The following is a 25,738-nucleotide window of genomic DNA, read 5'->3' on the forward strand; positions in this document are numbered from 1 at the left end:
TTCGTCTTTGGTGATCTCTCCCTGTTTCCACTTTTTATGTGCTCCCCTTTTGGCCCTTAGGCTGTCCTGGATTTCTCTGGTCAGCCAGGGAAGCCTCCTGGCCCCTTTCCCGCTTTTTCCTCACTCGGGGATTGTCTTGCTTTGTGCCCGAAGGATCGTTTCCTTAAGGCACAGCCACCCTTCTTGGGCTCCCATCCCTTCAAAACTCCTACTCTGCAGTGCGTCCTTGACTAATCGCCTGAGTTCATTGAGATCAGCTTTCCTAAAGTCTAGCACTTTCATCCTACTAGTTACCTTACCCACTCGACGTCTTATGTTGAATTCCATTATTAGGTGATCACTGTCCCCCAGATGGCTACCGATCTGGAGGTCCTCTACCATGTCATCCTCCGTTGCCAATACTAGATCCAGTATGGCATTCCCCCTAGTGGGACTGTGTACCTCCTGTGTCAGGTGGAGGTCCTGTACACAGGTTGGAAACCTTTGTGAGCGGTGGGACTTTGCTGTCTGTGACTCCCAGCAGATGTCCGGGTAGTTTAGGTTCCCTGTCCGGGTAGTTTAGGTCCGGGGGTTTAGTGAGCATAGCCCTTCTTGCTGCTTCCCTGGAGACTTGAATGCCAGTGGCTGGAACTGTTGTTCCCCACTCCCCTCCCACTTGTTCCAGGAGCATGGGAGGAATGGGGCAATGAGCTGGGCTGAAAAAGTATGGCCCTGCATCTGTCTGCAGCAGAGTGTACTGCTTGGAGCGCAGGGGGGAAGGGGCTGTGCTTCTCAGTCTGGCTAGTTCCCTTGCTCTTTCCATGCTCCCAGAGTGGTGGGAATGATGCTGAGACACTGGGGTGGGTGCAGAGTGCCCAGTGTGTGGAGGAGCTGGTGCTTACCTCTTTTTGCAGGGGCTGGGCACCATGGCACCCCAGTTGGGTATCGTGGGTATAGAGCACTGGTTTTCAGCCTGTGGTCTGCAGACCCCTGTGGGTCAACAGACTACGTCTAAAGGGTCTGCAAAAGGTGACTACAATCAATCAAAAGTATGTGAATACCCACATTTATAATTCTAAGGGGTCTGCACCTCCATTTGAAATTTCCAAAGGGGTCTGCGCCTCCATTCAACACTTTTTAAGGTCCACAGATGAAAAAAGGTTGAAAACCACTTGTCTAGAACATTAATGAGCACTACCTCTGTCTATTAATCAGTTTACTTAGTGTTTGAAAGAACTTGCTAAAGATAGCTGTGCTGGGCTAGGGACAGAAGTTACACGCAAACCGGTATAAGCGATCGGAAACCAGTTCAGATCTGTAACACGTAAGTTCAGTGCATATAAATTGCTTTCAAAATCTCTGAAACTGGTTTAAGGTAAACCTGGATGGATGTAGTATCAGACTTAACTGATTTAGTTTAAATTGGTTTATTGAAATTCTGTCCCAGATCCCCTCCATATTCAAATTAACTCTGTCCCCAGCATCCCAGAATACTTTGCTCCTCCCTCGCAAGCATGCCCTCGCAGGGTGGGTTGGCTAGCCTTGTCCCAAGCTGTCTGCTCCAGCCCTAGCACCCCCCGGTTTCTGCCCTGGGTCATTGCAGGCATGTGGCTGCATTTCTGAATCGGTATGAACGTCTGTGCACTTGCTTATCAGTTCAGTCTTTGTGGCTTAAACTAACCTGCCAAGATTCAGTTGATTCAGCCTTGGGCTTTTTGACTGTCTATACCTAGCCTTGGGAGTGCAAATGGTTGAATGTACTACATGCAAACTCTTTGTTGTTATCCTGCCTTCCCTTCTAGCAGTTGGCTGAAAGAGTCTTTCTATTGAAACGGGAGTCTTTAAAATTGTACGCTTCTTTCAGCTAGATGGAGGGAAAAGGGCTGTCACCAAAATGGATCATTCCAGGATCTGTTGTGTAATGGGAGTCATGATTCCCTTCCAATGTCTGTTGCTGGACCTAAAGTGGTCAGAACAAGAATTTCCGTTCCCTGTGCTTTCTCCTCTCTTTTGTCATCATTGCTGTTGGCTTGGATGACTGATGGTGTCGATGAAGAGTCCAATGCTACAACTACAGTAGACTTTCTTGAGAGGATCCCCAAGGAATATAGACTTAGAAGGTCATCGGTTGTGTCTGAATCGAGTCAATTTGCAGCAAGCTGAGGCTGGGCAGCACTTCTGTCAACTACCATATTTAACTGAATCAGAATTTGACAACCCCGCAATAATTAGGTTCTATATATAAAGGAAAATTATAAATTTATTATAATTTTCCAGGTGTATAATCTAATTATAGGAGGGTTGTCTTAAATTCAACTTCCCTCCCTCCCCCCCCCCCCCCCACCCACCTCCATGCCCCCTGCTGGTACAGCAGGGAAAGCAGTGGCTAGGGAGTGGGGGGGGTCAAGTGGCCCCCTTACCCTCTGTCCCCTCCACTTCTTCCCCCTGAAACTTTCCTGTCTATTGTCCCACCCACCACCACCTACATTCCCCCTTGCTCCCCACAGTCTCTGCCTTTTCTCCTCTCCTCTTCCTCCTTCCTCGATTACTCTCAAGGGCTGTTTGAGCAGTGTTCCCTCCCTGGTCAAGGAGTACAGCACATGGAAGTGTGGCCCCTGCTGTGGGCATTGGCCATGCACCACACAGCAGCATTGGTGCTGCTGATTGGCAAGGCAGGGATAGCATTTCTGTGTGCTCTGTGCCTAGGAGGGATTTCAGCCTGAACCAGAGCCCAGCTGTGCCTGACAGTAAAGTGGAGGGGGAAGCACACAGGGCAGGGGCAGAAGCTACAGAGGACAAGCTGCGGGGAGGGGTTCAAGGCTCAGGGCCAAAGTCAGAACAGCAGCATTCACCTGCCCCCCACCCCCTTGGCTTTGTATGTGGATCTGAGATGAGTGGGATTTTTTTCCCATGCTGATTGGGGTTGGGTGGACCTCATCTTAGATGTGAGTAAACATGATGATGGCTCCTTGTACGGAAGGTTGGCAAGATGTAGGCCTTGGAAACTTAACTCAGCCTTCAGAGCTAGACCTTCTGGCTCTTCTCCTTCTCATAGTTTTTTGGAAGATACCTTCTTAAATCATGAGCTAGCATAATCTGTGTTCTATTAATTGATGTGTTATACAAGAGGAGGTATTTGCCTCCATTGTGGTGGAGCCAGTAGATGTGGGAGTAAAGGAGACAGCTGTGCATTGATTTTTGGCTATGTCTGTCAGCTTGCCCTTGTACAAGGTGCTGTTGTTCCCACTCAGGTCTCCACACCCAGACTGGCCTGTGCTCATACAAACATTTTTAGTCCTTTTTTTTTTTTTTTGGTAATATGTTTGGTTTTGTGCAGTGCTGGAAATGGAGGGGGGAAGGGGGGGAAGAGTTGTGTGCTGAAACATCAGCATAGTTGTACAATTTTAGCATGAATCATTAAACTACTGGTCTGTTAACAACTTAGATCTCTTAAAGCAAAGCTCCATTTGGGATCTCTCTATGTAAACATCTTACACGGCATTACAGTTAACTTTGTCATTAATCGCACAACAAAACTGACTAAACCTTTGCAGCTAGACCAACTGACTTTGTTTTTTCCTTTGTTTCTAACCACAGTTTGTATTCAAGTTGGATCTTAATTGCTTTGACAGGCAGAATTAATTATAACTTCAGTATTGTTAATGAGATACTAAGGGTTTTTACTGCTGGAAAAAGGAGCCCTTGCATGGAATAGTTGAAGCTGAAAATGATAGCAGTGTTTAGCTGCATTTTTTACTTTTGGGTTGGGTGTGGTCCTTTAAAAAATAGTTATGAATAATGCCTGTTGGTATCTTGCCATAATTCAATAGATTCCATATAAAACCTATTCTTTACTATTTTAAACCTCTGAATCTTTCTTAACAACACTAAAAACAGATTGACTTGTCATTCTTCAACTCCCAGGAGCCTAATGCACTTTGAAATGATCTGCTCTGCAGAGGGTTAGCTGGTTACATTGGGCAGCTGTACAAATGCTGTCTTCAGGATAGGGAACGGTGGCTCTGTTAAGGTTATCAGTTAATCACTGAGGGAGGGACTAGGGAGTTAAGCTACATTTTATAAAACTTCATTTACATCGTGGCCCTGATGTAAATGATGCATGTGCATGACAACATGAGAAAGAGCAGAGAGAAATTCTGTTTATATGTTCTGCCGACGTTGCACAGTGCAGGAGATCCTTAGTGTGTTGGTCATCTTGCAAGCTTTTTGTCCTCACCCTCCAGTATAACTGGGAGCCCTAATCTAACACTGGTTTGGCAGACTCTCTGCTCCCCATTTGGCACCCCAGACCTTAGAAAGAGTTGGCTCTGTGATCATTTTAGAATTACTTTTGGGAGATTCTTTTCCTGAAGGGAGTTCTGCAGATTTTTGAGTTGTTTTCAACTGTAGGGAGTTTCCAGTGCCACTGCTAAGCTGACTAGAGGGATTGAAACATCTTTTCCTGGAGCTGGCAGGCTGCTTGTTTAAAACTGCTGTCATCTACACGCCTTGCTGGCCCTGGGATTGAAATTCTGCTGTGAATCAAATTAAATGGATCGATGTTGAACCTCCTTAGCTAAATGTCTCCAAGTATATGCTAAAGAGGAATGAACATGCTTCTTTGTCCTTAGGCACAATCATTTGGGAGACACAGATTTCCAATCTGTTTATCCTCCCTAGATTTCTCTAATGTGTGGTAGTTGTTGTTTAGATGTCAAGGAGACAAAACTTTATCGGTGCCAATTAAAGACTGTGGAATGATCTCCTACTGAAATCAAGGACTATCGTGAGCCTCACTATCTTTTGCAATCTGTGGGCCACATTGCGTCTGACCCCCTGTGCTGTCCCTGCAGCACCAGGTCCAGCCTACGCTCCACACCCATCATGCACTGACCCCAGGGCTTGCGGTATATGTAGCATGTGGGGCTGGCACAGGGCGAATGCTACGCATGGCTTGTGAGCTGGACCTGGCACTAGAAGCAGTATGGGGGGGTTGGTTTGGGGTACCTCATGCAGCCCATGCCTTGGACCACTTGTGCCATGTGTAGTGCCAGGTCCAGCCTGCACAACATGGGTAGCACCAGCCCTGAGGCCAGATGCATGGGGCTGGAGTGGCAGTGCACATTGCACACAGTCCAGGGGGACAGCATGCATGTGGCTCCTGGCTAGATTGGCCCTTTGCTGGTTCTGGTGTGGCTTTGGAGCCAGCTTACAGGGCCAGTCCAGTGGGGTGCTGCATAAGCGCATGCTCTGGGCCAAGGGTGGGCAGTTATTTGGGCAGGAGGGTCACGTAACGAGTTTTGGTGAGCTGTTGCAGGCCATGCACATGTGCATGCAAACACTCATGTGGGCACATGCACGAGCTCCCTGCTGCTCTTTCTGCAGCTCCTTCCCTGCCCTGAGTCCCTGGTATGTGTCCAGGTCAGGCAGGAGCTGCAACAGCTGCACCCATGTAGCCTGAAGCAATGTGTGGGAACACAATGTGGCACCATCCGCCTGCTTGGGGGGCAGGGTGCAGGAAGAAGTGGGGCCGAGTGCTGCAGGTTATCCAGGCCTTGCAAGGCTAGCATGTTCCTCCTTCTCCCTGCAGCCCCTCCCCACCCCAAATCCCCATCATGTGGCTGAGCCAGGCTGGTGCTGCACTGTGCTCCTGCATACCGCTTCAAGCCATGTGGGTGCAGCTGGAATGGCTGGCGTGGCTTTTGCCTGATCTGGTCATGTGCTGGGGACTCAGGGTCAGGCAGGAGCCATGCCAGGGTCAGGTAGGAGCTGCGTCAGCCACTCCAGCTGCACCATTGTGGCACTGCCTAAAGCAGCACACGGAAACACAGTGCGGCATGGCATTAGCAGCACCCACACCCCTACCAGAACCTAAGCTGGCCCAGCAGGGTCTGGATAACCCACAGCTTCTGGCCCTCTTCCCCCTGCACCCCCTCACCCACCAGCTGGTAGAACCATAACTGAGCTTCAACTCTTGCCCAGGGATGGACTGTCTAATGTGTGAATAGCCACAGGGTTGGAGCTGTGCACAGGCAGGCTCACCGAGCTTAGTATCCCCTGCCTTGCAACCTATGCTGAAGCCTGGGGAGCAGGGCAGGGTGGGCTGAGCCAGAGAGGAGAGTAGCTCCAGGTTGAGCCAGAGCTGCTGCTGCAGCTGGTTTCAGAAAGGGAAGGGAGAAGTATGAGGGGCACCAAAAGCTAGGGCACCCACAGGCTGGATACAGTTCTCCTTTAGAAGAGCAGCCATGAGCTGGATAGAATCATTTGGTGGGGTAGATCTGGCCTGCAGGCCATATTTTGCCCACTGATGCCCTGGTGTGTGCAGTGCACATGGCCAGTCCAGCCTGTGTGCTGCATGCAGAACATGGGGCTAGGGCTAGGGCTGGTGCATGGGGTCAGTCCAGTGACCCACAGGCTGGATTGTACGGCTTCATGGGCATCCTGGCTGTAGCATGTTTTTAGACTGGTGGTACTGAAGATCGTTTGCTATGGGGTTTTCTTTCCAGCCTTTCATAGATTTCATAGATTTCATAGACTTTAGGGCTGGAAGGGACCTCGGAAGATCATCGAGTCCAGCCCCCTGCCCAAAGGGCAGGAAGTCAGCTGGGGTCATAGGATCCCAGCAAGATAAGCATCCAGTTTCATCTTGATGGTGTTCAATGAAGGAGCTTGAACCACCTCCGGTGGCAGGCTGTTCCAGACCTTGGGGGCTCGGACAGTAAAGAAATTCTTCCTTATGTCCAGCCTGAAACGATCAAGTTTGTGACCATTCGACCTCGTCATCCCTTGGGGCGCTCTGGTGAACAAACGTTCCCCCAGATACTGGTGGTCACCCCTGATAAACTTGTAGGTGGCCATTAGATCACCCCTGAGCCTGCGCTTTTTCAGGCTAAAGAGCCCCAGGGCTCTCAGCCTGTCATCGTAGGGTCTACTTCCCTGACCTCTGATCATACGCGTGGCTATAATGTGTTTTTGAAAGTGGACAGGTTGGGGAAAGATCTGAAGGAGATGATAAATAGAAAGACTCATCTTTGTGGAAGGTCTTATGTACAGCTCTTGCTTTTTCATCCACAGATAGACAAGGTGAGATTGCTTAGGGCATGGCTGTCAAACTGAAATTACATCAGTGGGCCATATTCCTTCCCAGCAGCCAGGGGGTGGGTCATTTGGGTTGCAGGGCTTCTCACCATGGCTGTGCTGTAAGTGTGGCCAGCATTTAGGGGGTTAATGCTGCTTCTGTTAATGCCAACCTGATTTAAAACCGAGAATTGGGCAGTGTCATTAACCCCTGAGTGGTGGCTGTGCCGACATGGCAGCTCTGCTAGCTGTGTTGATCAGCCCTGTTTGCCAGATGACCTACTTCTGCAGGCTGTATGTCGGACACCCATCTCTTGGGAAATGCTTGCTATTGTAATTCTACCAAAGCATCACAAACATTGCTTGTGTGCAACATAACTTTGCTGGTTTCTGAGTAGTGGGCTTTTCAAGGTGGAGTAAGTTAAATTCTTGTAGAGTCTAGACATCTTAAAAAGTAAATGTAGTCCATTTTTTCAAGACTCCACTCGAACACCTATACCTCTACTATTCCTTAAGTATGTCAGTTATTGGTTTGCAACTAAAATAAGCGAAGGGAAGATGAAGAGCAAGAACATAAAAGATTTGGGGGGGGGGGGGGGGGGGTTGTAAAAATCTATAGAGATATCTATAGATAGAGATATCTCTATCTACACTCCTCATCTCACAACACACAAGAAAACTTTCACCCATTATAAAAAAAACCCACACCCCTACAAAGGACCTCTGGCCACACAAACCCATTACAATATCTGCATCGCACGAAACACACATAAAACAAATAATCACATCCTGGTCCCTCAGACTAGGCAACACTTCCTTTCCATTGCTGCCCTGATTGTGGGGTCACATACTCAGTTCAAGTGTCCTCTCTGTCATTGTCGCTCCATCTCCTGCTAGAGGACCCGCTGCTGCAGTCACTGTCCTTTGTTCTGCTTGTCCCTTCCTCTTCTTCGCTGCCACCGCCCCCTTCTCCGCTTGGGGGACATTGGATGATCCTGTGCCACATGTCTCTGTGCCAGGTGACTTGGGCGACATCCTCCAATATCGATTTCTGGTGATAGGTCCAGAGTTCACTTGGAGCCGTTTTCACGCAGCCCGCCACCTCTACATCTATTTGCTTGTGCAACAGGAGGTTCTTAGCCTTCCACAGGGCACTCCTGACTCAGGATGCAAACTGGTCGAAATGGGGCACTGGGCTCCCCTGGTGTCTGGCGAGTGCCCATACAGCGCCACTTCTCTGGCTAGCTGGTTGATGCTGGTCACCACTTTGCAGAGTTGCTTCACCCTTTTCCATACCTCTTGGGCACAGGTGCAGAGCCAGAGGAGGTGGTTGATCATCTTGGTGGCCCTGTGGCAGTTGGGCCACAGGCAGCTGGGTCTCATCAAGTGCCCATGTCTATGTCTCTGGGCCCTCACTGGTAGATTATTTTGTTTAAGGGAAGTTTTTTAGAGTAAGAAATGAGCAAAAAATGCTGCAGGCCTATCAGGCCTGCTTCTGAGGGATTGCCTGCCTGTGCCTTGCATTGGAAAGCCACTGGGTACTTTCGTTACCTAAACTCAGGGCAGGAAATCAGTGATTCCTGGAAGGGCAGATTGGAACAAATCATTTCAGAAGATGATAAATTGTTGGTCCATTACATCCCTTATCACTCCCAAAGTAATTAGGTTTATAAGCAACTTGGTGTGGGAAGCTGTACCCTAGTCTCTGTAGTTCATTCAGTCTCGACATTTTTTCATATCAAGGAGCTGTATCAAAGGAGTTCAATTACAGATGTTTGAATAGCAGCATCCATTGCACTTTCAGTATTCTTGGCTTGTGCTTGTTTTTAGACAAAAATGTAGTTTGATATGTATCCATTAAGATTGTGCAGTAGAAATCTTTTGGTGTTTAATGCAAGTGTTATAAGTTTGTTTTTAAAGAAGGGGGTTTCTTTGTCAGTGGTGTAGCCTGCAGACTTCAGTGTCAAATGAATAAAGTCATTTTGTTTCTCTTTACAGAAAACCATAGCTAAAATAGCAACATGCTTGGAATTGCGAAGTGCAGCCTTGCAGGTATAGTTGTTTAATTTATTTCCCCTGTCATTTCCCAGTCTCTTCTTTTTATAGGTTTTGATGAATATCAGCCATGAATGTGGGAAGATGTACTTCTCTATGAAAAACTGGTCTGTGCTATCAGAAGAAATTGACTTGCTAATGATAGATGATTTTATAGCTCTAGAAATTCAGTTTCAATAGCATGAAAAGAGAAAATGGGTAGTGCGTTTCCATACAGACATAATTCAGGGTACTGAATGTTAGGACTTTCCAACCTGTGAATCTAAGACTACTGGGTGGGTGCCTGAAAACCTGTGAATGCCATGGGGATCTATGTGCACGGCAGTCTAAATGGGTGTGAACTTGCAGACCACATATTTACTATTGCTTCTCGCTTCATATTGCTCCCAGGGAGGATGGTGCTGGTGTTCTGCCCTTGTGGGTAAAACCCCCAGGCAAAACAGCATCAGTGTGACCTTTTCATGTGCTGGGTTGTCTTCATGCTAGCGTTCTAAACAGTTATAAAGCACTTTACCCATAGTGTAAAAATGACTAATGGAGAGGCATTTTGCACAGTTTCCTCGGGGAGGGCTGGCAGCAATAGTAGGAGAATGTCTGAGACAGGGTAACTCGAAGTCTCACACTATGAGTCTTTGAAGCAAGGAGTGAGAGAGCTCTTTTAAATTAAATTGGAGTGATGAGGACTTCATTCATTTTCTACCTCTCCCATTTTTGGGAGTCACTGGCTTGTAATGTAGGTTATATCTGCCTTTTATTTATCTAAAATAAGGGTGTTATCTATTCATGGCAATCAAAATTATTCCCCTCTCCCTGCCCCCCAGGCGCTCTTTATTTGGCAACATTTTAGAAATAGTATGCTGTTTCTTCCTGTGTTTTGACCAAATGCTATATCCTGGTTGCATAAGCTTGATGGGTACTGAAAGGGTGAAATGCTAACAAGCAACTTGTTTCAAATCACCTTTTTGTCATCTTGCATTGTTGCTAAATAGTAAAATACTGTGGATTTTTTCAAAGAATAGGAACTCCAATAGGGGCTGCACTAGATTGTGATTTAGAGGCCATGTGATAGATATTATGAGCGAGTTGAATCATTCCTTGAACAACTGTTTCTTGCCAGCAAAGTAGTACTGGTCTTTGTCAAAATTATAACGTAAAACCTTGGTTTTACAATATTTGAAATATTAGCTGTGTTTGGTTGTTGTGACTTTGAGCACACTGTAGCACAGTGGGAGCCAACCTTTTTGGCAGGTGTGCCGCACATTAGCACCACACCCTCACATTAGCACCACAGTGCCACTCTGATCCCCTTCCCCTGCCTGATCTTCTGCCCTGTGTTCGCTGCCCAACATGCTGCTTTGCTTTCTGCTGTGGTGCTGTCTGTCCCCTCCCTAGTCTGCTGTGTGCTATGCACAGAGGCTGTCTGGGCCACTTGTGGTGCATGTACTGCAGGTTGGCCACCCCTGCGGTACTATAGATCATGCATGAAGACTGCAGGGCTCTTTCAAACAGGAATTTTTGTATGCTAGATTTTGTAGCCTCACGTGTAATGTGGACAGTTGCATGTAGTGCTACAGGGGGCCTTTCATATTCTCAGTCCAGAGTGCTCTGCTTTCCTTTTCTCTCCTTCCAAGGGGGCTCTACTGGCCGGTGATCAGCAGAGTGTCTCTGTAACAGCTGGTGCTCCCATGTTGGCTACAGGCTTTTGAACAGTCAGTCACTGCTGCCTGTTTCAAACTGTGTGATGGCATTGTAGCATAAGGAGGCCCATTTCTGCACAGTTGGATGGAGATTAACAAGCCCACTCATTTTTTGACCTGTATCAAATGAAATGCACAGTGAAAGCTGAAAGTACACTCTGCTCCAGAGAGAACTCATCTGACAAGAGAACACTGTTAATCACCGCTAGTTGTACATCTGTAATCCTATTTCAGTGGTTCAGAACCTGGTCACTTAGCTTTATACTAAGCTGGAATGCAAAGCCCTTTTGAACTTTTTAGAGCAATAAGAAATCATCTCTGTTTTTGTGACACTGGCCTGACTCATCCTTTCCTTCATTGGGGTTTATGCCAAGCGAGTCACACTTCCCTAGGCAGTAACTCAAGGGTTTTATACCGTTTCAAGTCAGGATCATGGGATTTTTTTTTAATTAATTTATTTATTTTAAATCCACCTCAGTTTCAGAAACCATGTGCATGCTGCAGTTATACTTGCTGTGTAATGTATCTGGGCCCAAAATTACTTTTTCATAGTCTTCTAATCCCAATCCATCGGAGTCTTACTCTTACCTGTGATACTCTCAGGCCTTGCTGACACTTAGGAGAGGCCCAGAGAAAACTCAAAACTAGATCCCATTTGATTTGTAAAGAAACCTTAAGACCAGTGGATGACTTTGTGTTCTGTGGCCTTCATCTTGCAAGATATTGAGTGCTAATTCAGGCTGACTTTACTCAGATGCTGAGGTGCTCGCCATACTGTGCAGCAGGGCTGTCCAACTTCTAAGTGGCCAAGGGCTGTATGCCTTGCAAGCTGCACCAGCAGGGTTCATGCTTCATGCAAGCCATGGGTGCTGCCCTATGCACTAGTGTGAGGGCGTTCCAGCCTCATCCTCCCAAGCCATGGACTTCCATGGTACTGCAGGCTGTGCTGCACTTCCCCCTGGACTGGGGGCAGGAAGTGGAAGCCAGAGGTGGGAGGGGGAGCCAAAAACAATGGGTAGAACAATGACTAGGTAGGAACCCAGGGACCACAGATTGTGAGTGCATGCAGCCAGTTGAGCAGCCCTGCTATGCAGGATCACCCCCTGTAGTCTTTAATATTAGGGATGATCTTGGCTTTAGAACAACTTCCACTGTTGTCTCAATGCTTTTGCTCATGATGACTTGTATGCTCAGTCTAGTTATAAGTTTTAATACTCAGAAAATATTTCTCTCATTTCAGGCTCAGACTACAAGACAAACTTATGTTCTTCAGGTTCATTAAAGTGATACTGATATTAATTAGATACCGGAGATTAGAGTAGATGGTACCTTCTTGTCTTATATGAATTAAAACTTTGTCTTGAAGGGAAAATAAAAAGCTCTAAGGATTCCCTCTGAAACAGCTTGATATGACTAAATAAAGATGGGACTTGCTTTGCATTCACTTTCTGAGATGGCTGTAATAGTGAAGGATGTATACCAAAATCTAATGCTGTCTTTCTTTATGATGTCCTAGTCTACACAGTCACAGGAGGAATTTAAACTGGAGGATCTGAAGAAACTAGAACCAAGTAAGTAGCATCTTATTTAAATGCACTTTTTTTTTTGTAATTGCAGTGGAAAGTCTTGATAGAAACATTATTGCTGACTGGCCACAATGTGGTTGGACAGTTATGCTGTTGTTAGGTTATTTCACCAAATGGTTGCTACCACACTGTTTTTTTGGTTGTTTTGTTTTTTTTTAATACACATCAAGGTTTGTTGTAATAGTGTGGATAGGAATCTGTGGTGAAACAGGGAATTAAACCCAGGTCTTCCTAGAACTGTAACCACCATCCTTTATTTTGTGACCCTCACCTTGCAGCACTTAATGCATTGGAAATCTCTGTGCCTTGGTGGAGAGAGGCTATTAAATTCAGGAATGTGTTTAAGATTGTTTAAAATTGTACATGCATTTGAAAGCTTTCTTGCATTTGGGCCTAAATGCCACTCCTAAAAATGTCAGTCTCTAGTGTCCCATTTGACATGTCTGGCACCACAAGAGTGGAAGTAGCACTGAATCTAGTCTGAAATACAGAAACCTCTGCAAAAATAGTAATGTTGACAACATCTATTGACTTTTCTTGGGAGTTCTTTTTGTTTTTGTGGAATTTTTGGATTTTTTTTTAATAAAACATTCGAACAGCTGAAAATATGCTGGTCTTTATAAATGACTTGTTTTGAAGAAAGTGTATTTTAAACTTTATATTTAACGCTCCAGATTAGTGTATTCAGCCAACCAAAGGAAACAAATGTTAAATGTTGAACTCTGATTCTGGCTATTACTTAACAAATTCAGATCATCCTTTATAAGGATTTCTTTTCCAAAGGGAGAGAGGACTGATACTGACTGAAGTTGCAATTGTGGTAACCCAAATTAGGTCTGTTATTGATTTCTTTTTTTAAGTGTTCTTCTTAGAATTCTTAACTTCCAAGAAACTGTTAAATTAAGTCGTACGCTGTCCTGTCTCTGTGCAGCAAACCCCAACTGAAATAGAGAGATGTAGTTCTTCAGCATGTAACTAGGGACTGACGTAATTCGGGGTGGAAGCCACATGATTTTACAGTACCAGTGCAGTATCAGACTCCATTTTTGCAGCAGAGTATGGTGTGGGCCTCCCCCATGCCTCTGACCATCTGTCAATCTGTGGGGAAGGGGCATGACTTTCAGGGCCAAATGGCCAATGTTGCACTCTGCTGTGAAACTCTCCCTTGCCTCCCCCTGTGCTTCAGGATGCCAGGGATTCCCACTGTTTTCTGTTTGCAGCTCCATTTTTCTTCCCCTTTTTTTCGCTGGCCGTTTTTGCAGTTTTCCTTTCGGACTGGGCTTTTTCACGGGGGACCTACCAATTTCGCGGTTTCCGTGAAAATTGCAAAATTGCGATTTCAGTAGGTCCCAACATATAACCCCCTATAGTGGTAATTAGAATAGTGTCTCTGGATGAAGGTAGCAGTTTATACTAGACTAAAGCCTTCTGTTAAATCCTAGATGACAGAAATCAAAAGGAATCATTCTGACACCAAAATGGTTAATTCCACTTTGCATTTTGTGGCTTTTCATGAGTGTATTTCTTTAAATGGTTTTCCTTTTAAACAGTCTAACTGAATTTTGAATAGATGTGTCAGTTCTTCTGTGTATGGGCCAAAAACTTAAACTGATTGGCACCTCAAATAATTAACTGAATGTAATGGTAATTGTTGCGCGTATAGATTTCTCTCACGGGACAGGTTACCCTTAATTAATATGGAATGAAAAGATCTACTACCTGCTTGGTTTTGAATTGCCTCCTGAAACTTGGAAGATGAGTGAGGGAAAAGATTTGAGCAGCTCTTCCAGTCTTTACGGTGTCCCTCTGCACTAAAACCACATAGAGGGAATTCTCCTTCTTCGGGCATTGGAGCCATGTACCTACTGTAGAATTTCTGAACTCTACTCACGGGGTAATAGAAGTGGGTTGGAACTGGGACTCCAGTGTATCTGGAGAAGATAACTGCACATTGAGGGATCGCATGATGCATCCTGACAGTGACGCTAAAATGTTACTAAACCACTTAAGTGGGCCAGTTTTTTTGTAATGATTGTGAAAACCTGTTGGCTTTTGAAGGGAAGTGCAAGTTGTTTTGGTGACCTGTGCCTTTACATGCTATAACACAGAGCAGAAAAACAAATCTTAAAAACTAATCTTCACCATTCAAGCTAGTCATTTTGAAGACTCCATTTTAGTCCACATGTATAATGAAGTTTCAGTTGTGTGTATAGTCAGTGTTGCATCCCCTGGCAGAAGGATACATGGGAACTGTTTTCATGAGATGATTTGTAGGAATAACAGATCTTGCAAATCCTTTTAGACATGGAAAAAACTGAATGTTATGTGTAAACTGGCAAGGGATGAACAAACAAATTATGGGGAGTTAAGTGGTAGGGACTTCCCATGGGTCAGTGGGAATTAACCTGTGTGATAACTTTGTCCAGCATGAAATTATTGTGTTGGCTTAAATTGTTGAGCGACTGACTTGGGGTAAGTGAGAGTCCCCTGTATATTTGTGCAATTAGTAGGTAAAGTTTCAGTGGGAACTTAGAATTTGCATGTATTATTTCTGTAGAATCAGTTTCAACCACTTGAGCATGGGCTATAGATTGTGTGCAACAGACTGTAACTAAAAATATGTAAGATGAGTTTCATCTATTACTAAACTAGTCTTTATTGTAGTGTTGTTCCAAAACTGACATCATTTTTTTATGCTTTCCAAAAGAGACTGTCTACTGTTTAATAGAATAATTGAGGCATTCTCTACCAGAATGAAAGAGCTGTTTCTCTTGAGAGTGCAGCTTCTACGCTCAAGTCTATTTGCGGATGTCAAATATTTTTTCTGTTCCTTTTTTTCACAAAATATCAAATCCAGGAGAAATGTCATAAAATATTCTTAGGGAATCTGTTAAGTCACAAAACCTATGGACATTTTTACATGTGTGAGCATTGCAGTGCCAGGCGCTTTGAAAAGCACCCAGCACTGCAATGTGTGCATTTGTATAAGTGGCAAAACATGCGTCAGCGCTGAGAAAATGGCAGCAGTGCACTTTTTGAACTAAAACACCTTGGAGGTGCTTTAGTTCAAAAACACACCGCCGCCATTTTCTGCGTGCTGATGTGCATGTCACCGCTTATACAACTGCACACGGCTCAGTGCAGTTCGCCTCAGCTCGTGTGTGGGGAGACTCGATTAATTGAGTCTGTTCTGAAATGGCAGATCTCTGGCACATCGCTGGAATAAAAGTGTGCGTACAAATGCCCATAATTTCGAGATAGCCGCCCACGATTTCACCGAGATGCGTCAGCAGCATGGAGATAAGAAACTCAAGAGCAGAGTGCTAATTGTGCTTCACTTAAGTGGCTGTTTGTTCACTTTGGGTGAGATTTTTTTTTTTACCTAGTGCCATCTGGTGTTTCTCTGGTGACTTAAACTAAACTCACTTGCATCAGCTGCAAATCTGCTTTGTGCTACCTTCGAACTGTCAAATATGGAGAACGTTGCAGTTTTTTTCCACACACAAGTCATAGGTGATCATGCCTCCACTCCCCTTTTCTGATGCCTGGCTTTACTACTACAGGCACTCTGAATAAATATGCACTAGACTTGGAATTTAGGTCCAATTCTGATCACAGAGATTTAATCAAGGAGGGGGAACCGTTAGTAAATCCCAGTAGTGAGATCTTTCAGATGCATTCAGCAGTGGTGGGGGTAGAGTCTGGTGAGCAGTGAACATCTTTGAAAATGTTATCTCCAGCTGTTTAATGGGGCTAAAGTGGTGGATTTTAACAACTGTTTTAGGAGCGCAGACACATCTGCTGAAAGTAATATTCTGACCCTCAGGTGTGTTTGATTAATTAGTGGGCTGGGCCAGGGTCCATGGTGTTTTGGGGCAGAGTGCCAAGAAACCCTGCAACCTTGACTTTCAAGATGTTGGAATGCCAGGGGTGGACGGCGAGGGAGCTGCGAAGGACCTGATCCTCCTTGTGACAGTGCAGCCCTGGCCCCTTCCCTGCCCTCTACCCTGAGGTGTGCATGCCAAGCAAAATGCCTTTGCATGCCATGCTCTGGCACACGTGGTGGGGGTTGCCTACTTCTGGTCTGGACCGTGACTGTATAGCATTGTGTTATCTTATTAAAAAGTTAGTTATGATAAATGTTTACTATATTGTATTTTTATGGGTGTGTGCACCCCTAGATAAACACTGCCCTGTACTCTGTGGTTCAGTTATTTTATTTGCTGTTTATACTTCACACCTTTAATGATGGTATTAATACTTTACAGTAAATGAAGTTGTGATTTTGTCAGAGCTGTCACTCTTTTATTATATCTGAACTGATGCAATGTTGTCTGTCCTCTAGTGGCAGTAGAGGCGAATTACTAGATACTCTTTATTGTTTGTTTACAGTCACCAGTTAGTTTCACTCTTGAAGCAGAGAGGAATCTAATGCTTATTGTATTTGAAAAAGGAGAAAAGAAAAGCCTTTTATATTCCTTTCCCCATGCCACCCCCTCCCCAGTCCTAATTAATCTAACATTTTAACCTAGATTATTTTTTTCACACTCAATTAGTTCTTTCCTTTTTGCATTTCACTAAGAGTGGTTGTCATCACTTTTTGCCTCTGGACACACAGTGCTGCTTACTTGTATGTACCAGCTCTTCAGGGAAATTTTGAAAACCGTAAAATCCTCTTGTTCCTGAACTGATGTTGTCCTGCTATGTTATTAATTGGTTGCCTTCCTCCTAAGAAGTAGCTGCATTTTAATGCTGAAGTAATTTCTAGAATCTCCCATCTTGCTCTCTTGAAGTTGAGGCAAACGAGTGTTGATGTTTGGATTGTGATTTTTCAACCGGGGTGCCATGACATCCTGGGGTGCCTTGAGATCCTTTCAAGGGTGCCACAAGTGCTACACAATATTAGCACTATTAAATGTGTAAACGTGAATGACAAGATAAATCCAGAGATTTCAAATAGAAATTCATAGTGTTGAAAACTTTCTGACATGCTGTGGTCTTTCTGAGTTATTTTGCAACAGAAGAATTGCTCTTTTACTTATCTGTCTTAAAAAAAAATAAGTGAAAACTAAGAGTTGGCGTTTTCTGAGGGGTGCCTCAAATTTAAAGAAATTGCAAACCACTGCTGCCTTAGGAGAAGAAGTACACTCTCAGCTCTGCCACAGATTGATCATGACCTGGACAAGTCATGTAACAGTGCACTTTAGCTCACGATCTATACAAAAAAAACAATTCTGTTTGACTTACAAAAATGTGATAAGGATTAACTTATTAGTGTTTGATGTGTGTGGGTATCATGAAGGTGGTGTCATAATTAATGAAGATGTGTAGTGCATGTCATCCAAAACTGATAGCATTAAGTGGAGATAATTTTTAGTGTCACTTTAATGTCCAGTACTTCAAGTTCTGTGAAATACATGGCTTAATTTTGGAGCCTAAATTTGCATGTGACATTTTAAATGCATTCTGCACTTGTTCTGTATTGAAAGGTCCAAAGTGAAGCACTTTTTTTAAATGTCTCCTCCTAGTCCGATACCAACTTTCTCAACAAGGCTGAAACTAGAGTAATACCTTGGTTAATGAATCCTCTAGGAACGAAGCTCCGTTATAACAAAGTGGGCCAGCGGTGAGCTCCCTGCACGCTGGCAGAGTTGCAGCCTGCAGGGAGCTGGGAGGAAGCGGAAGGAAGGCAGTGAGATGGGGGCCACATGGAAGTACAGCACATGCACGTGGCCCCAGGTAGCCTCAAGAGTAGCTCCAGCAGGGGGATTGGGGCCCCTGTAGGAGGGAGCTGGGCTAGAGATGCTGCCCAGCTGGGTGGTGCTTGGGGCCCGGGCCACAGTGCGCAGCTACAGGGCCCCAGCAGGGAACAGGATGGGGCCTCGGGTGGCTCGTCGGAGGAGGGTTGGCTGGGCTGCGGAGGCTCCGGGACAGGGAAGCATGTAACAATAGGGCCGTGCAGAGAACCTGCTTGCCTGGCGCTGTCCTGGCAACACACCCCCTGTGCCTGCCGCTGCCTGCAGCGGAGACCTCACAGCTTTTCTGCATGGCCCCACTGATCCCAGCCATGCTGGGTCACACCAGCCGAGCTGCAGAGGCCCTGGGGAAGGGAAGCAAGGTAGCAGGGAATGGCGACTGCTCGCCACTGCTCTCGCCACCCTGCTTCCCTCCCCCAGGCCTCTGCAGCCTGGCAAGCATGATCCAGCGTGGCTGGGATCAGTGGGGCCATGCAGAAAAGCTGCGAGCTCTGTGTGCAGGAGGCATGTTGCCAGGGCAGTGCAGGGCAAGCAGTGGTGGGCAGGGAGATCCCCACGTGGCTCCTCTGCTCCCTGACGCACCAGGTTGCAGGGGAAGGAAGTAGGGCAGCAGGAACCTTGCCAAGTCTGGGAACAGAGGAGCCGCACGGGGAGCTGCTGCTGCTCACCCTGCACTGCCCTGGCAATGCGCCTTCTGCACGTGGGGCTGCAGCGAGGGCAACGGCGCAGGAAAGGCAGGTACAGAGGATGTGTCACCAGGGCAGCAAGGGGCAGCTCGTAGCAGTGAGATTCCCCACACTGCCCTGCTCTCCCCAGCCACACCAGCTTGTGCCTGCTGGGTGGCAGAGGCCCCAGAGGAGCAAAGCAGGGCGGGAGCCTGTGCCTGCAACCTGCACCTGCCCTGGATACAGATCAGGAAGGCGCAGGTCTTCCCTGCCCCCGAGGAGTGCACGCGGTGGCAGGGAGCTGCCCTGCCGAGCCCACAGGAGGTGGCAGGGGGCTGTGGACCCGGCAGCTGGGGGCCCCCTCCGGCACAGCTAGGGGAGCAGGGGCTGTGGGTAGGGGGCAAGGGGCACCAGCAAGGTTGTGGGGGATGTGGGAGGGAGTGAGAGAGACAAGCAGGGCCAAGGGGGCTGTGGGAGACCTTTAATTGAGTATTTAATGATATTTTCTTACTGCACCCCACCCCCTTTTCTGAAGTCCTGGAACACATCCCTATTCCTCCTCTGTTATTTCTGCCTCTGGTAATGAAGTTTCTGATAACAAAATGATGTCATGGAACACATCTACGTCATTAACCCGAGGTATTTCTGTATAGCCCTAGTTTCTCAGTTGGGCAACTCCCCGAAGATCCTAGACTACTACCCCTTTTAAGACGAATTCTGGGTGTGTTATGCTTCGTTACTAGGAAACTGGTTGTATATCAGTTACTAGGAAACTGGTTGTAAATGCTGATTGCATTTTTGAACTGGTAAACAAGTGAGCAAACACCAAAAATGGCTAAAGGCTCAAATGTTTGCTTATTCTGACTTTTTAGTTCTATTTTTATTTGATACTGGGTAACACACTAGTAGATTTTCTATAAGCTAATTGGGGGAAATAATGGACTCCTTGTAATACAAGCCCTTGGTACAATCCTGTTCTATTTACATCTAGACTGAGAAGAGAAGGAATTTCTGGGTTTTGTAATTGAAGTCATGTAGATTAAGTGAGGTTTTTCTGTTATAAAAATCCATGTGCAGTTTTTTCACTGTAGTTTGTGACCAGCATATACTTAAGGGCAGGTATCTTGAGATGCCTTTGAGGTTAGTGATACTTAATGACTAAAAGATGCATCAAAGTGAATTGAATGGCAGCGTGTGTGGTTACACCAAGTGTGCCCTAAAATCTGTTTCTCTTCCCTATCCCTTGCCATTACACTATGACTGTATAGTGTCACATAACAGACCTGTTACAAACTGGAAATCAGCAAATCACAATATTCAAACATTGACAGTTGATCTTAGACTGTCTTTATACAACAAAAGATTATTTTTTGTCTCCCTATAAACTTAAATATACTGCTAGTAGGTATATGTTGGAGACTGATGCATTACCAGTGCAGATATGTACATACCAGATAGTTGTGATTTTATTTTTATTTATATATAGTTGACATTAGATTAATATTTGGAAAGATTTTCTCAAAGAGTAAGGTTTTGCAAAGTTTCCTGATCAGATTCTGCATTTACCTGACTCTTGGGAGTCTGTTCCATAGCAAACATCCCCGTAAGACTAAATGCTTTATTTTCAGGCCTTGCATGCTTCATCCTAGTATTAGTGATGCACACTGTATGAGAGGACCATGTTGTTCTTAAATCAATATTCGGTTGTTGTAGTGGGAGTTTGATCTGTTAAGACCGAAACCTGAAGTTGGTATGTAGAACTGACAGGGAGTCACTTGAGGACAGGATTCATGTGTTTGTGGGTGCCTGAGTCATAGAGCAAGCAGAGAGCTGCAGTCTGTGCCAGCTGCTGCCTGTATGTCATCCTCGTATACAGTGATTTGTAGTAGCCCATCTTGGAAGTGATACATGCGTGGATTACTGTTGCCCAGTCTTTGTCTGAGGGGGAAGAGATGATCTTTTAGTGAGCCTGAAGGTGGAGTAAGTCATTTTTTAAACTGATGTTGTGTGATCCATCAAGCTTAGTGAGGAGTCAAAAAGACTTTGTATCCTTTTGAGAAATGAGGGGGAGGCTGTGTGCCTTTAATGGGAAGTGGAGACAATGCCTTAAGGGAAAGACTTTGACCAGCATCACTTCAGTTGTACTTGTATTCAAGCTGCACCATCTGCTCTGCATCCAAGGGTTAATTTCTCTAAGAATTCAGACTCTACCGAAGTGACAGTGATTCCAGTAACTTGATGAATCAAGTTCAAATCCCTGACCTTGACTTCAAGGGTACTTCATGGCCTGAGGCTAGAACTCCAATATACCATCTTAGAGCTGTGGTATGAGATGAGTTGTTGATAACTTTGCTCCTCTGGCACAAAGGGAACCTCCATACTGTAAAAGTAAAGCTTATCCATGTAGGAGTGGGGGAGCAATTCCAGACTAGAATGAGCTCCCCCAGGAACCAAGGGCCATCCCAGACTTTTGCCCCTTCAGCACCTAGTACAGTGCCCATTTCTTTGACCTTCTGTGCATGTAGTTGGGTTTTCTTTCAGCAGTATGAACTTTGGGCAGGGTAGGGGTGGTAGAAGAAGAAAAAAAATCTCCGAATCAAATGCTTTGCTGTAACAGTGGCACTCCCGGTGGGAGGATGAGAGAGAACAAACTATGTGACATGTTGCTTAATATGCTACCGGAAGGAGGTCAGGCTTTGGTAACAGGGACATTATCAAAACCGGTACAGAGCAGTGTAGGAGAAATGCTAGGTTACTAGTGTTAAAATTCTTATTGCTGTTTTGCAGACCAGGGTCTTTGGGTGAATTGCTATTTTAAAATTTAAGTTCTCATACCTCCATGTTTTGAAGCAAGAGAGAATCATCCTGATTGTAGGCATATGCCTTTTGCTGTTCCCATGGAAAGCTTGTGGCAAGCTTTACATTGGCTGTGTGTACACATTCAAATAATCTAGGAGAATTCTTCCAGGTTTGTTCTCCTGGTGGAGAAACTTACCCAGACCTGCACGTACAGACATTTGAATGGTGAAGCCCTGAAGAGTGGAGAGCTTGTAGTGCTGACATGTGCAGCCGGAGGGGGGCCCTTGTGCACCATCTCTGTGTGCTCTGCAGGTTCCCTTAGTCTGCTTGGTGACAGATGGCAGCAGTGCATAGAGCAGCCCTGATTGCCTGGTCCAGACTACTACCCATAGTCAGCCTGTGTTCCTCTGCAGCACAGTTTGGGGATTGTGAATAGGGCATGTTTGGCTCCCTGCTGGAGCAGCAAAGTCCAGCGAGTCGCGCACACTGTCTCTTTCGAGAGAAGCCACGGCATGTACTGACTTTCGATCTCCCAGGAAAAACTCCTGGGAGTTATTTAACCTTAGTTGCTCCTCAGCAGCAACTCTTCCAGGAGACACTAAATATCTGTACAAGGCCATTATCTCTGAAGGGAAAAAATAGAAGCAATTTGCATGTGCTCAGAGCCTTATGGGAGCTTGGCAACTAAATTCTCGAAGTTTGTCTACGCTGGTCATTCTCCATCTTCTTGTAAAACCAGCAGTCATGTTGCACTTGTTTACTCCTGACCAAGTGATTGAGGCTGTGAGTAGGCATTGTGTAAGCAGTTTTAAAAGAGGGGAGATTGTTCAGGAGCATGCCTTAGCTGTTTTAATTTATTATGCTTCTATACTATTTTATGTTGTGCTAGACCTTTCTTAACTTTAAGCCTGAATGAAACTGGCTTAAAGTTGCAGTGGCTTACTCACTTATGCAACTGTAGGGGTAGACTGATATAACAATTATGCCAGTATAAACTGTTCCAATATAATTGTTAGATCTTTGTATATCTTGAGTTAGGCTTGTCCAACAGTCGCGCACCCACCAGGGAGTCTGGTTGCTGTGGCCTCAGACACAGGATCTGAGGGCAGGAGACTGCCTTCTGTGCTGGTAGAGATTTTCCTGCTAGGGTCAGGCAACTGGGAGAAGAAAGAAGCTTCCTACCAGCCTGACTTAAATACTTAAGATTGAGAAAATTAGGGATTGAAGCAGAGGAAAGAAGGACAAGGGGGTAGGAATGGAGTTGAAAGGTAAGATGGATTTTGGGAGCAGAGGGGGAGAACTGGGTGCCCAGTTCGAGTGCTTTTGAAATATCCAGTTTTCAGTACTTTGAATCTGCTTTAAATAGTGGACAAGAGAGAGGCTAACATCCTGATAATTTCATGCTATAACAAGTTTCCTATGCTAATCTCATGACTATAGAATAGCTGCTTTCAGGAAAGTGTCTGCAACAGCCTTCAGTATCCACTAGGCCCCTCAGGTTCTGCTGTTTAATTCCAAGTGGAAGCAGAGTTTTCCTGGTTCTTAAATCTATTTGTCTTCCTTCTAGGCTTAAGTAGACCATCATGACTCAGGCAAATTGCACTTTACTAACAGCAGCAGAGTCAGACTTCCACCTACCAGTTTTGGCTGAGTGTTCACTAGGAGAGCACCCTTCACATGCATTAAAGAATGTTAATTCTGGAGGATTTTCATTCAAGTGTGTGTTGGTAACCCAGTGTTCCTCTTGAACTCCTGGCAACCATTGCTTGTCCCAAAATTACTACCCTTGGATTGCTAACCATGCAGTAAGCCCTTCATTTCTCTTCAGAATACTTTATGAATATTATTTTGTTAACAGTGCAATATGTGTAAAAGCTTGCTTTTCAGGTTGAAGTACACTATATGGGAATGATTTATGTTGAGGTAATGTTATAAACTTAATAGTGCTATCACTGTCTTTTTGGTGCACCCTGATATGTCTGTTGCAAAAACTCCAGAAGAATAGACATCTGGTGGGTGGGTCTTTGGGAGTTTTGATGATCTTTTCTTATTCTTAAAGCAACTTTTTTTCCTTTTACAGTCTTAAAGAATATTCTCACCTATAATAAACAATTCCCTTTTGATGTTCAGCCTGTTCCACTCAGGTAAGGAAAGAAGGATTTGTACATGTACAGGAAACCCTTGCTATTCGCGATTTGCAGTGTTGAATATTTGTGGTGTGAATATTTGAGCGCACACGCTCTCCCCGCGCATGCACTTTCCATAGTGTATAGTGTTATGGCGGCATCAGCGTCTGTGGGAGCTCCACACTTGCCACCACTGCGCTCCCACCGCCACCAGCACGTGCTGTTCATGAACACAGACGCAGAACGCAGATGTTCATGAACGTATTCACGGATTTCCCCATTCATGGGGATCTCTAGAACGTATCCCCCGCAGATGGTGAGGGTCTCCTGTACAACCAAATTGGTATGAAAGGTAGTCTTGTCTAGTAGCTAACCTGGAACACTTCATCTGTTTTCTCCCTTGCCCTTCACATGTGCTGAAGCCATAAAAGTTCTTCTGAGCCTAGTGGAAAAAAAAGTGGGCTCTGCATATTCAAAATTAAATGCCACTTCGGAAATTTGGCCCTTAATGTGTCTATCCTCCTCCTGTTGCTTGCATGTTAGCTTCCTAGGGTTAATTAGTTAGTAGACGTGGCACTTGGTTGTATGTTGTGTTACAGTGTAGTTGTGCTGAGCTATACTGGGCTATGGAGTCTTTTGAATTGTAACCTTTATTTTTAAAGCACATGCCCAAGTTTTCCATCTTTCTCACAGGAAGATCTTGGCACCTGGAGAAGAAGAGAACTTGGAATTTGAGGAAGATGATGAAGAAGGTGGGGCTGGAGCAGGGTCTCCAGATTCCTTTCCTGCTAGAGTTCCAGGTAGGATAACCAGCTTTGTCTTACGACATCTCACATGTCGAGGGTAGGGGAGAAGCTACATTAAGACTTGTTTATGTGCTGTTTATGAGACAAAGCAGTTTCTAGTGAGTTCTGGTTCATGTTCAGTGTCTTGTGAATGGCTAGATACTGAAGCAGTACACATCCTACAGGAGTTTCTGACTACATGCTGAATATGATGGAGTTTATGGATAAAGCATCATAAGCAAGTGCATACTTCTTTGCCACTGTCCCTTTTCTCTTCCTGCGGTTTGGAGAGTTTAGATAATGAAGTAACAGCCTATGGGAAACTACAACTCTGTATGTGAGAAATGCACACTCAATGCTTCTTCAACAGATTCAAATGAGCTTAACTTATTGTACTTTCTCTCATACAACACTCCTTTAAATAAGATACATACCTTCATTTTGAAAGGCAGAATGAAGGAAAAAGATCTTTCCTTGAAAATATGGGTAAGTAGCAGTAAGTGACTGAGTAGCAGCAGCTAGGGAGTTCATTGTGGTCATTGTGCTGTTCCCTGTGGTGCACATGCAGCATTACATGCACTTAACTTCACCTTCCCCCAGGCTTATGCTACAGAAACTGTTGATTTCTTGGTTATAATACATGCCCCAATGTCCAGCAGTTAATTTTTTTTTTTTTTTTTTTTGGGAGGGGGGAAGAAGGGTGCATGTTTTATACAAGAAAATGTGGTTTTTGTTCAATTTTGCCATCTGTTCAGTTCAAGCATTTTTATTTAGTACTCTTTATCATGGAGGATGAAGCAGTTAGTTATTTTCTTTGAACCGTCTGTTCAACAGTAATTTTCCCTGTTGGCCTCTGAAGGGTGTAGCTTACTAGCTTTTGTGTTGAATCTTTTATGAGAGATGACAGTTTGGCTTAAACTTCCAGGGCTGCAGACTGCCTTATTTTTGCTGACTTTAAAAAACATTGCATATTTGAAAGCACATAATGATCGATATGCCTATGGGTTCTAGTCAAGATTTAACCAGTTGCCTTTTCTTTCAGTCTAGTTTAGATTTGGGATTGGGGAGCAGAAAATTTTAATTTAGACATCTTTTGTTTGCATCTTTTTCCTCCTTGAGATCAAAATGGTGAATTTCTGAATTTTGGGAAGGGGTTTGGAGATTAGTACTAGTATTATAACATGTGAATGCAAGGAAAGAACTGAGATGGGCA

The 25,738-nt window shown here is 45.0% G+C and overlaps 1 protein-coding gene across 2 annotated transcripts in view; it reads left to right on the forward strand.

The window, feature by feature from the left end:
• The window catches only part of AIDA (axin interactor, dorsalization associated), a 56,097-nt gene that overhangs the window by 16,868 nt on the left and 13,491 nt on the right, over window positions 1-25,738 (forward strand). For both annotated transcript variants that reach the window (XM_014598032.3, XM_014598033.3), the window contains exons 3-6: window positions 9,055-9,108; window positions 12,325-12,379; window positions 23,695-23,758; window positions 24,434-24,540. In XM_014598032.3, the coding sequence (XP_014453518.1) occupies window positions 9,055-9,108; window positions 12,325-12,379; window positions 23,695-23,758; window positions 24,434-24,540 (280 nt within the window). The remainder of the gene's footprint in view (window positions 1-9,054; window positions 9,109-12,324; window positions 12,380-23,694; window positions 23,759-24,433; window positions 24,541-25,738) is intronic.

Source organism: Alligator mississippiensis, chromosome 1, assembly GCF_030867095.1.
Source record: "Alligator mississippiensis isolate rAllMis1 chromosome 1, rAllMis1, whole genome shotgun sequence".
NCBI lineage: Eukaryota > Metazoa > Chordata > Crocodylia > Alligatoridae > Alligator > Alligator mississippiensis.